Source organism: Chelonia mydas, chromosome 2 (assembly GCF_015237465.2).
Source record: "Chelonia mydas isolate rCheMyd1 chromosome 2, rCheMyd1.pri.v2, whole genome shotgun sequence".
Taxonomy (NCBI): Eukaryota; Metazoa; Chordata; order Testudines; family Cheloniidae; genus Chelonia; species Chelonia mydas.
This window is the reverse complement of record NC_057850.1, coordinates 109,814,349-109,827,582: the sequence shown is the minus strand read 5'-3', so window position 1 is coordinate 109,827,582 and position 13,234 is coordinate 109,814,349. Positions and strand designations below refer to the sequence as shown.

General features: G+C 36.4%; 1 protein-coding gene across 4 annotated transcripts in view; it reads left to right on the top strand.

Moving 5' to 3' along the window:
• NUP153 (nucleoporin 153) overlaps positions 1-13,234 on the top strand; it is a 62,858-nt gene that overhangs the window by 31,454 nt on the left and 18,170 nt on the right. For 3 of the 4 annotated variants that reach the window (XM_037893112.2, XM_043540079.1, XM_037893113.2), the window contains 5 exons: positions 2,307-2,453; positions 6,686-6,738; positions 9,766-9,898; positions 11,913-12,050; positions 12,889-12,981. In XM_037893112.2, the coding sequence (XP_037749040.1) occupies positions 2,307-2,453; positions 6,686-6,738; positions 9,766-9,898; positions 11,913-12,050; positions 12,889-12,981 (564 nt within the window). The remainder of the gene's footprint in view (positions 1-2,306; positions 2,454-6,685; positions 6,739-9,765; positions 9,899-11,912; positions 12,051-12,888; positions 12,982-13,234) is intronic. The other variant, XM_037893114.2, reaches the window with a different exon arrangement.

The following is a 13,234-nucleotide window of genomic DNA, read 5'->3' as shown; positions in this document are numbered from 1 at the left end:
TAGTTTCATGTTGCTCTTTCCTGAGATCTGTTACTAAGAGGAACATGGCTGGAACTCTAAAGGGAGCTTTGCTTCTTCCCGCTACTAGTTGGCAAGCAAGGTGTGTGTTAGACAATAGTTTGAGGAAGGTCTTGTGCCGGAAGAGTGACCAGAAATGGAACAAATAATAAATATTTATAAATGGTGCTAAATGACTCTGCCAGACTTGTATTTAAACCAATGATTTAAACTTGTTACCTGTGCTTCTTAGTGCTTCTGTCTTGAAAAATGGTGGCTTGTTGAGGAGGGAAGGAATTTTGTAATTTCTGGTCACCTCTATAATTTTAACCAATGTTCTTACACATAAGAATAAGTTTAAGCTGTTGTTAAAGAAGCCCTAATTAGTCATAATGGTATGGTAAATCCTGATTCCTATCATGGTGTTAACAAGTGAAAAATGCTAATGGATTTTTCAAGTTTTTCAGATACTTCTAATATTGCATAAATTTGGGATCTGAGACCACTATAGAAATAAAAATATTGTTTTCCTTCCATAGCATCCACCACATGAAGTTTTACACAGAAAATGGAGAGAACGTCTCTTAAATTTTTGTACTGACCTTTTGACTAGAAATAGTATTACACTTGACAGTTTACCAGAACATATTAGAATCTACATCTTTTGTAGTTGAGCATTTGTTGAAAAGATGACACTCGAACACAAAGTATAGTGTGTAATTTCTTCAGCATAAGTGTCATGTAAATAAACTGCAAAGAAAACTGCAGTATAGCATTTTCAGTTAAATTATAGAGCCACACCTGTGTCGAGGCATTAAAAAAGATGTAGCAGTTATGCAACAGAGAACCTGGCGACGTCAGACTAAACGAATGTTGCACACAGCTGTCTCTGGCTGAAAGGAAAAGAATTGTCTATTCATACTGCAATATTTGGCAAGAAAAGGGAAGCCCTTGATGGTAGTAATTGCTGGTCGAGACAAGGATTGTTGGGCGTTTTTTTTGTTTGTGCTTAGCTGCCAGAGTAACTGGACTGTTGACAGAACACTTGTGTACTTAGTAAAAACTGTTTCAATTGATATCAGTGGTGCAGTACATTTCTTACTTTAAAAACCCATGTAGGTCAGAATAGCACTCACGTTAGTGCTTTTTATCTGTAATCCCTTTGCAGAAAAACGTCCGCCTACCTTTCCTTATAATGTTTTGATAATGCACATTAAAATTCACACTGCAAAATTCTTCCATTTAGAATGGACTAGATTGATGAACAAACTTAGTTTAACACATACTTTATGGAAGGTATCTGAAGCAGACAAGAAGCATTGTAATGAGCTTCTAAAAAGATCCTTTTCATGAAATAATCCTTGAAATTACACTAGGGGAAATAAAATTTGGCTCCTTCCTGAGTTATAGGGATATTGTTAGTTTAAAAATAATATTGTAAATTATTTTCTCTACTGGTGTTTGACAAAACTAAATTACTGCAAGTGAAGCAGATTATAAAATTCAGATTAATTTTCACTATTTCATTGAAATATTGTTTCTTTGTTAGGACAATGAAAATCAATGAAGTCAGTTTAATTTTTAGATATGTATGTAGTGTAGCAATGTATAAGTTGCAAATATAGTTTAAATATAGTTAATAATAATTAAATAAATATAGTTTATTTGTTTAAAATAACTCTTAACGTTGGAATGTTTGTTAAAAAGAAAATTTACAGATTCTTTTTGTGTTCATCTTTTTGGTTCTTCTGTAGAAGCTTGCTTTATGCAAAATCCAAAATTTTGGATAAAATTTGAATTGACATTGTCTTTTTAAAATGAGTCAGTAAAATGAAATGTGGGGTAAAATTTTCAAAGTGCCTGCATGGTTTGAGGGCTTAGTTGACTAATACTGTTGTATTTTTTTTAGGATGAGATTTGTTGGGGTAATCAAATCCAGAGGGTTGATTGATTAGCCATTAGCACTTTGACATAGAAGTCTATTTCCTGGCTTCAACTGTGACCACAAATTTCATTGTGTGTGTAAAACAGAATAATACTCTGATGATTTCAGTGAATTAATGTTCCTAAATGTTACTAAAATTAGCTGAGGAATCCTGGTTTTAGATTCAAGACACTGTTGAATACCTTGCTTGACTTTCTTCCTAATTTCTCCATGCGCATCGAATACCTGTATAGCAAATGAAAGCACCTCACTGAGTGCAGTGATTGCGTAGAGGTAGTTAGCTAGTTTTATTCAGGTTTTTAAGTAAATATAAATGATCCCAAAGACTCCAAACTAACTATATTGATTGCTGCTTCTTTTAAAGGTGGAATCCCAGCACCCTCCAGTCCAGAAACTAGTGACACCGAAGACAATTTCTCAGTCAATGAGCCGGTTACAGTATTTTAAACCATCTCTGACTCCAGCTGCTGAGCCAGGCAAGATTAGACAGGGAGTAGACGTAAAGCACAAAGTAAGTACGGTTTCTCTTAACTTTGGAAGAGCTATAAATATAAATAGTTCTCCTACTGAGATGTTCTTACCTGTCAAGACCATTTATAACATTCAGGGTAGGGTAATGCTTAAGACAGTAGGAATCTTTGTAGAAGGAATATTTGAATTTGTGTCGACTTTTATTGTATTCATGGACCATTATGTGATTGGTTGGTCATCCTCAGTGTAATGATGTGCTGCTGGCTTGGACTATATTTGGACTGAAAGGATAACGCAGAAGTGCAGTAAATTTTGAGACCTAGTTATGATCAAATCTCTGATAGTCTTACAAGAAACTTCTGCTGAAATAATTATCTAGCAAAACTTGGATTATTTTCATGCTAAATAAACATACTTAAGCTATGTATAAACTACCCTTCAGTTAAGCTGTGGTCTCCCAGTGATCTAATTTGTGAGATCCTGTAGGGCATTTCAGTTTGTGTTACTCTAAAATTTTATAGGTAACTTATAAAACATATAAACTTTTGCAGCTTGTTCTAATATACCATAGTTCCCAGACAAAAATTGTACCTTGTCCTTTCCTATTATGCAAATACTGGGGACTGGAAAGTCGGGAGGGTCTCTTTTGAGATGGTTGAACCAGAAGAGTGAGGGAACCCCCCTGCCTGTGCAGTTATCTGTTTTGCCAGAGATCGTCTTTGGAGGAAGATGAAGTAGGACTGACGTGAGTGGGAGGAACCAACCTATGGATATTTTTGAAAGTGAAGTGAAGTGTATGGGTTGTAAAACTGTTGAACAACCAAGTGGCATAGGCTTGGAGGAAAGAGGGTGCCATTTATGTTTCTATAGAAAGCATAGTTGTTAAAATTCCGAAAAAGTATTGATATTTTCACTAAGTATTCTCCCTTGGGCTCTTCTGAGTAAAGCTTGAATGGATTTTAGGCAGTACACCAACATATTTCCTAGCCACAGACATTTGTAATACAGTCTATTATGGCGGAGTTGGTTATAGCTCAGTAGTTAAGTCTGAGTTCCCTTTTGTCCTTAAAAGCAGGGATTTAACCTTTTTGTGGTTTAAAAAAAAACAAAACAGCTTACCCTCCCCAAACTTACAGGACTTGCTCTTTTTACAGAATGAATTTTCTGAGAATTTACAAGTAAATCTGTTAATAAGTTTTGAGTTAACTTTCTTAAATGATTGATTGTCTATCTGTCAAGTTTTTTTGTTTTCCTGAGTGATCTTAATAAAAGAAAGACAGACACTTCAAACTTATACTTAAAATCAATTGAAATCTTTTGTGCATAGGCTATATTTGAAGAAATTAGGTTGTAATGAAGCTAAATTAATGATTGCATTTAATTGTTAGGAATATAGAGGCTACAGAGTTATGTCACTGCTCAAGTTTGTGAGAGTGGTAACTAGGTCACTGCCTCTTCTCTACAGTTTGTTTGCTTGAAGCCGTTCTGTTGGTTGTAATGAGTCAGTGGCATGAGAAGACTGGACTTGTGTTTCAAGAGTTCTCATTGGTAGATGACTTGGCCCTTAACTGTCACTACTTTTAGAGGTTCCGTGGCCGTAACTTGGGCATTAAGGCCTGAAAGGCTGTCCATGGCACTGCTCCTTGAACTCCCCATTGTGAACCAAGGCAGCACTGCTATGGGGGAGTTGAGACAGGAATATACGGTGAGCTGTTAAAGTGCAAAGACATTGGGGGTACGTCTACATTGCAATAAAAAACCCACGGCACTACGTCGCAGAGCCAAGGTCAACTAACTCGGGTTTGTGGGGCTAAAACTAGAAGTGTAGATGTTCAGGCTCAGGCTGGAGGGTTTTCAGTTTTACAATATTGAACTTAAACTGAAATTTTGAGCTGTTATGTAGATAGCATAAATATTTTATCATGATTTTCATTAGACTCAAAAGTTGTCAGAATTAAATAAATATTCAGTGAATTTTAAACTCTAAATGGGAACTGTCTGCTAGTAAATAAACAGCACAGCTACCATATGTGGGGGTGCCTCAGTTCAGCATTTTTGTGTTTAATATTTCAGTTTGGATTTAAGTCTCATGTCTGGAAGGGCCCAGGGAGCAGGAGGACCTGTTTTATGTTGTTGACCTTAACTGCCCCTTGTAACTCATAATGATTACATGTTGATGCAAGTGAGAACCTAGAGAAGAAACTCATTGCAGTTTAGAGGGGGGAGTGAAAGTGTTTAATAGAAGAAAAATAAGTAGTTATAAAAGGGAACTAAAGAAAGAAACCTAGTGGTTGTGATCTGTTAGGGCTGCCTGCTTAGTCAGCAAGAGACTAAAGATGTTTTATTCCAATAGCAACTCTCAGAAAAAATACATACCTGCAAGAGGTAGAGCTAAGATTATGTGTGCAGGCTTAATTTTGGATTTTCTAATTTTTTGAGGGTCTATCTCTCTAACCTTAATGTTATCTGAATATTCCATACAAAACTCCATGTTATATGTGTTTTAATGACTAGCTGAGGCTTTCTGTTATATTACAGGGGAGAGAGATGAGCTGTATTTCACAATCATCTGTGTATCTGTTCTAATGGGATTTTTCCCCACGCTGTAAACACTTTGTTTTGAATACAAAGTTCTATGCAAATGGCATAATCAGTGTGGCACATAGTAATTGCATTAAGAACTGGCTAATAGATCTCACAAAGTAATTGTAACTGAGGAACTGTTATCAAGTGGGGCATGTTTCCAGTGGGGTACCTCAGGAATCTGTTCTTGGCCCAGTGCTATTCATTATCTTCAGTGATCTGGAGGAAAATATATGATCATTGCTGGCTACTTTTGCAGATGACGCAAAAATTGGTGGAGTAATTAAAAAAAAAAAAAAAGACAGGTCAATTCTGCAGAGCCTTCTGGATTGCTTAGTAAGCTGGACTCATTTGAACAACATGTATTTTAATATTGCCAAATGTAAGATACATTTAGGAACAAAAAGTGTGCGTCTCACAGTGAGGGGCTACATCCTAGAAAACAGTGACTCTGAAAACAACTTAGAGGGTCATGATAAGATGCCATGCTAAGAGGGCTAACATAATCCTTGGATGTATAAGCAGAGGAATATTGAGTAGGATAGAGAGGTGGCAGTATGTCTACGTATAGTGTTAAGGAGACCATTAATGGAGCCCAGCATCCAGTTCTGGTCTCAGTGCTTGAAAAAGGACGTTGAAAAATTGGGGTTCAGAAAAGAAGGTTCAGACGAATGATCAGAGGTGTAGAAAACTGTCTTGCAAAGGAAGATTTAAGAAGCTCAATCTGTATAGTTTATCCAAGAGAAGATTAAAATCACGGTCTGAGTACCTACACAGGGAGAAAATTTCTGATTAAAGGGTCTTTAGTCTAGTATACAAAAGCATGACCAAGTCCAATGTCTGGAAAAAGAAACTAGACTAGAAATAAGGTATACATTTTAAATAGGGTAACTGTTGGAACAAATTACCAAGGTATGTGGTGGATTTTCCATCACTTTAAGTCTTAAAATCAAGATTGAATGTCTTTCTGAAGATATGCTTTACCTCAGATTGAAGTTATGGGCTTGATGTAGGAATTACTGAGTAAAATTATAGGACTTGTGTTATACAGTGTCAGAATGGATAATCATAATGGTAATTTATGGTCTTAATATCTATGAATTCATAAATTGTTTAGGTTGCAGAGTTTGTGTTTTGTCCTGATAGAAGATTGATATGAGTCAGATGTCAGTAGATGTTTGTTTCTATGATTAATGGGATTGTTAAAATGGCATGCTCTTTCTAATGTAAATACCTTGCTAGTATTATATGATATACTGCTTAATTTCAGTAAATATTACCTCAGTGGGATTGCATGGACTGTAAAATCAGTCCAGATTTTGGTCCAAAAAGTTTATAATATATTATTTGGAATCCAGTGTTTGTTAAAATTGGTACTTAATGTGTCTTGTATGCAGGCTATGCTAGTGAAATTTGGTTAATACAAAAAGAATTTAATCTCCCATTATTTTAATCAGTAATAGTGATAAACTGATGACACCCATTGGAGCTGCAAAGCTTAATTTGAGTGTGTCTGTAATAGTGACTTAACTCCAAAGTCTAAGTAGATGCGATTAGATTTTTCTAGTTAGTTTAACTAATAAAAGAAGCAGAAGAAATGTTGTAAGAATTGCCATAACTACAGTCTTGTTTTGTGCTTCAAATAATAGCAAATTCAGAGAAGCCGAAGTTATTTTCCTTTATTTGCAGGGAGTGAGGGAGAAGAATTTGACTGCAGAACAGCAAGTAGAGCCACCTGAAAGGTATGTCTGACCTCCTAGATTTAATCTAAATTACTTACATGAGAGAAGGGTGGTGGCTTTGTGCATCCTCCGCTGGAATCTCCGTGCTTACCCTTTTTCTAAAGGAAATAAGAAATATTTCTTGATCACACAACAGTGTGTGAAATTGGGACTCTTTAGTTAAGAATTGTTTCTCAGAAATGGCATATGAAATGTCTGAAGTCTGTTAATATACACTTAGTAGAAAAGAAGGGAATGATGATAGATAAATTAATGATAGCAGTAATTATACTAAATGAAAAAAGGATACACAAGAATAATATGATTTACAGACAACCACTTATTAGCCAGTATGTGTCTTCCTACCAGCAAATGAAGACAGGAAATAAACAAAGTTCTTGCAATGTCACTCTTGTAGAGGGGGCTGTTTGGCTGGTGAGGCATTGTAATTTCCCTTCTCCAGGAAGTGTGGACAGTTTTTCAGCTAGCTGAACTAGATTTCTAACATTACCTTAGCTCCTTTAGCAATTCTGTCAGGATTAGATGTTGTAGAAGTAAGGCATTTTGCAGTGAAGATATTTCTCTTAGTTCATCTGGGTACTCTGTATGGTAGCAGCCTCACGTTTTTCTAATAGTTTGGAATGTGAAGCCTTGGTTTAAGGTGCTCTGAGCTGACCTACCACTTCCCGTGACATGGCAGAAGTAACCCGCTTAGTGGACTAGCCTGTGTGGTTCCACCTGTCCTACACTCTCACCTTCAGTTTTGGCTCATGATATTGAAGAGTATATTAACCTAGCAACCAATTGATGTATCAGTCCTGTTGTACACATATGGTTACTACAGTAAGGTAGGGTTCTCTCTGAGGGAAGTTCTTTTGAGTGTGAACCAGTACCATTTTCTTAGTTAAAGAAAAGGAGTACTTGTGGCACCTCAGAGGCTAACAAATTTATTTGAGCATAAGCTTTCGTGAGCTACAGCTCACTTCATCAGATGCATTCAGTGGAAAATACAGTGGGGAGATTTATATACACAGAGAACATGAAACAATGGGTGTTACCATACACACTGTAACAAGAGTGATCACTTAAGGTGAGCTATTACCAGCAGAAGAGTGGGGAGAGGGCGGGAACCTTTTGTAGTGATAATCAAGGTGGGCCATTTCCAACAGCTGACAAGAACGTCTGAGGAACAGTGGGGGGGTTTTCTTAGTTGTATCTCATGCTCTTTGTGGAAGGCAGCATGGCCTTATCAGATGCTTTGCTGTGTGTAACATACAGGACAAATTGCTGCTTCATCCCTAGATGAGTCACAAGGCTCTGTTAGCCTTCAGAAACTAGCCCTCACCCTCTTGGAGCAGTTCTGTGGGCCTGGAAATGATTACCTGAGTTTTCCTCTATGATTTTTATAAGTCTCTCAACTTTCATAGCCTCAGTATCAGTTTCAGTTTAGCATTTCCCCCTCAAAATTGATTATTCTATAGTGGAAATAGGATTTTTCTCACAAGATATCCTCTGCATGAAGATAATGAACTTGTACAAAGCCTGGCTTCTGTGGATTTCTACTCTTCTGCGGAAGGGATAATTACACCCTTTTTGATACTGTTTTTTTTGCAAGAGAGTCAATCCAGTTGTATTAATTGATCAAGAGAGTCTGCACTCTAATCCATGGGTCTGTTTAGTTCTTGGGTGGCTCTTGATAAGAAACAAGGGAAGTCCCTTAGGATTTTTGCAAAAGTTTTCCATTTTTGAAATCTGGGTAAAGATTTGTAAGTCAGAGTCTTTCCTTTCGGGACAGAGGAGTGACTTCCTCCATAAGTGACAAACAGGTGTATGCAGAAAAGGTTACATATTTTGCATAAGAGTCTGAGTCAGGCTCTGGTGCAGGAGTAGTTAAATTGAGTAAAATACGAAATTTCTAAAATTCTTGCTGCTCTTTTAAGTTTGGATAGTAAAAGGTTGAGCATCCAAGTGCTAGTTAGGCTTTAAGAGGCAACAGAGTGCTCTTCCATAGGTTCCCATCCAGAGCAGAAGAGATTATTCTGGAGCATCTAACCAGGTTAAACCAAGGCTCTGCCCTCATCCTCATGGGGACTTGACCTGGGGCTTAAAAGCCTTCATGTGTGCTTAAACCTGCCTTTTTAGTAGTCATCTGCTTGGCCACAAGAAGAGCTTCAATATAGGATTTCTTTCTGTTGGGCACTTTTATCTCTCTCTTCATCTGGGCAAGGTATAATGCTTAATCTTGTTCCTTTTTCCTTACTTTCCTCGGGTAGTTTTTCCCCTTTCCACTTGGGTTAGAATACCTTTCCCCTTTGTTCTGTCCAGGCTTTTGGAATGAAAAAGAGAAAATTCCATTACACTTTATAAAGCTCTTTGATGTATGTGTATCTGAAAAGAATTCTGGAATGTTAACACAATCAGAACTCCTCTTTGTTCTGTTGAGGGCCATATAAAAGATGCAATAGCTTCTAAGGCTTCTGTCTCTCACTGTCATGCTGCAGAAACTGGAGTCTCTGCCTTCTGTCAAGGTTCGTTCCATAACAGTGGCAGACAGATACCTTGACATCCTTTTATATCTTCTCTATGCTGAAATCTTGATGTGTCAGTGTTTGCATGTAATCTGATCTGTTCTCCCTCCCACGTTACACCCATTCTATCTGGTCTCTCATTTGGTGGTGAATATTTCATTTGAAATGTCCACTGTCCAGGCTAACAATAAGGGATGTGGGAGAATAACATATTTTACTAGCTAACTTAATTTTTCCATCTTCCTCTCTGCTGGCTCAGACATCACACCTTGTGGAGTTGGGACTGTTTCTGATTGATTGATTGACTCTCTTTTTTGGTTGTAGCTTTTTCTATTTAGCAATATTCTTATTGCTTGGGATGTCTATTTGACCAACACAAGACAACTTGGACAAGAACTTTGCTTTTTCTGGACTGTTGGTGGGAAGGTTTCTGTTCCAGCCCAGACTGAGGGTATAAGAGCTTAAAACAATTAAGTAATAAGAGTGCCCTCTAATCATATACTGTTTATTTCTGTGCTAGCAATTTCACATACCCCAAATTCAGTACACCTGCATCCAATGGATTATATTCTGGAGTGGGAGGTGGTGGCGGTGGCAAGATGAGAAGGGAAAGAGGAGTACATTATGTATCTCAACCAGGACAAGAAAAACAGGTAAGAGAAAATACTTCAGTTAAATTGCTTTATCACAGTGGAATTTTTCAAAGCATGGATGCAATGAAACTGACATATTTGGCTCCTAAGAGACTACACAAAAAATTAATAGTTACAAGCCAGTCATGTTTGTACATTGCCTAACACAATGGGGTCTGGACTATGATTGAAGCTCCTGGGTGCTATGATAATACAAATAATAAATAATAATAGTTAATTCTGTTGGATATATAGGCCCAAGTCTTCAAAGAGCTGCTGATTTTGAATGCCTCAATTTTGGTACTCAGCTTGAGACACCTGGCCCTGACTTTTCAGAAGTGCTGAGCTACTTCCATCTCCAGTCAATAGCTACTCATCACTTCTGGAAATCAGGCCCTAGATTTCTGAAGTTGGGCACCCAAAATGAGAGGCTGCATTTGGAAACTTTGGCCATATTACTTTAGGAGTTCTTCCAATTGTATTGTAGGGTTTCCCTGCTATGAGCTGAATAAATCTATACAAGAAACACTGAGTAAATATGTCAGGGTAATATGTACAGTTTATTTTAAAGGATTAAAATATTAAATAAGTGGCAGTAAGCAAATAAAGTATTACTTAAATTCATAATTCTATCTTATATGACTTAATAATATAGAACAAATCAAAATTTTGAAATGGAATAAAGCTGAAGACAACACTATACGTGCATGCAAAAATATTAAATATGTTAGAGATCTGTGGGTGACATTGACTAATGCTTCCCGGGTGCACAAATCAGCCACTCCCTCTTTATTTTTTTAATAAAATCAATTTAATAAAACGCATAAATAGTAGTACATGTCCACAGAATTATTTCTGTGTTTAGTGTCTCAAATATGTATAGTCCAAAGCATACAGTAAACTATACACTGCCTCTTTTGTCTTAAGTATAAAGTTATGAATCATTAGACCAATCTTTTGACTGAACTGATGTAGAGAGAAAATCCAGCTGGATATTGGAGATCTTGGAGGGTATTTCTGTAGTACAAATAAGAGAACTTAGTATAAAGATTTGATAGGTCTAATTTTCATTAAATATGTTGAAATGAACCAATATAGAAGTTGGGAACCCAAATTCCTTTGGGTATAAACACAGGGAGAAAGTTAGGTCTTAATTTATCCACACTTAATTGTTTCTGCATAGATCCAAGTGCCACTAATGAGTTGTCGTTAAACTAGTTAAATCTTTATAATATCCAGTTTAATTTCAGCAGCTAAATACCTTAAAAGAAATGTCTTTATGCTTCAGTGGCTTCTGTGTTTGTTGCATAATTGTCTTTACACCTTACCTTAAACTATATGACATACCATGAAGTCAGACAGCATACTAGACCGGATTGACCACTGGTCTGATCCAGTGTGACAATTCCTGTGTTCCTAAAATAGGGCTTATGCCCTTTTGTGTCTCTGTGATGTACAAAAAAGGCCCGAAAGATTTGTGTGTGTGTGTTTTAAAAAAAAAACAAAACTTGCTTTCTCTGTTTTTTACCTTAGAAATATCAGAAACGTCAAGACTGGTCTTCCTTAGCTTTGCTAGAGGATTTCTTGCAAATCTCAGCATGTATTGAAATCCCACCTCTTAATTAAAGAGTAGGGAGGATCAACTAGCACAACTATCCTTTCTCTAGAATTTTGGTTATTAAAGTTAAATGATGATAACAACAAAAACAAGTTTTAAATGGAGAGGAACAACTCAGACTCTCTTTCATTCTATGTTATTTTTATGGCACATCCTATGGGCAATGGTTGAATTAGCAACTTTGAGACAGTCTTCCCTGTTCTACCTGCTGTACACATGATGATCATGGCATACCCATGGAAAGTGCCTGCCAAAGGTTAAAAATGTTCTAGTAGACTAGGGTGGGGTGTGGGATAGATTTTTGTCATTTTATTTTAAATTTGGCTTTGCTGCTTTTAATTTTGTATAGATATTAGAGAGGGAAATGTAGTTTCTAATGTAGAATAGAAAAATAACTAAATAAATGTACAATTTTAGGAGGCGGAGGCACCAGTACTACCCAAAATACCCTTACCAATTAATACTGTATCACTGCCTAACTTCAGCTTTGGCTCCCTTGCCAGTACTAATGTGTCGTCATCACCAATCACTAATACACAACCAGTGATTAACAAGGTAATTTTTTACATTGTATGTACTTAAAACTTTACAGGGTTAGAATTGGTTTGTCTTGTTCATTCGCCGTGTTGCATATCAGATATGTTCTTAGTGGTATTAGGGGGTAGACTAACTAGTGTTAGCTTATGTACAGCTGAGTAAATGAGGGCCATTATATTCTGATGTGTAATAAGATTGCTGAAAGATTTTGATGTAGTTTCACAAAGTTGATGGATTAATTATTGGATAATACAGATGTATAGCATCTGGAAGTGCTCTGGAAAGCCTGTTATTGTTACAGTATGCCAAGATTTATTCAACAATTTAGAAGTACCATAAATGGCATTGGAAGCATCAGTAGGAAAGAAATGTCATCACAATAATTAGTGTATATAACTGCAATAAAAATAAACATTAAAAATGTCTAGAGACATTTTAATATTTGTGTACAGTTTTTTAAAAAAGAATCGGAGACCCATTTATTTATGGAGGACCTTGTAAATGTTGAGTTAAATTTAAGGTTGTTTAGGTGTCTTGGCTGCATTTTTGTACCTTAGCATATTTGAATATATTTTCAGTGTAACCTCAACTCTGAATTTTCTGAATTTATACCATATGGTTTTGGAATAATTAAAACATGACTCTGATATATTTTACCATAAACTACTGATATGTACTCTGAACCTTAATTGCATTTCATCATAGTTCTTGTCTGGGAATGATAAATGTCGAAACTAGCTTTCCCAAGTTCAGTGCAGAACTCCTGATATTTTTATAGCCTTAAATAGTTACTGGTTTTTCTTTCAACATATTTTCTTTTTAGATAGTCTTAATTTTTTTATTTTTGAAAATTTAGGTGCAACCAGCAAGTAATGCTAGCAGTCCTGTGTTCAGATTTTCATCTCCAATTGTAAAATCTACTGAGGCAGAAGTGCTACCTCCACTGTCTGTAAGTAATGCATGTAGAAACTCGGCTGTCCTTGAAGCTTTTGCTGTGGGCTTAGCAAAACATTTCAAAACAGTAAAGTGGCATTCGTGGCAAATAATGGAAAAAGGAACATACGTTTCGATATTCAGTTGGATGCCAAATAAATTGTATGCTAGAGAATTGAAGTCTGAATTTGTACTTCTATGTTAGACTGAATTAAGATTTCTTCCTTTTGGCATTGAAAAGATCTTTTCTTTTTTTTTCCCCCCTTCCC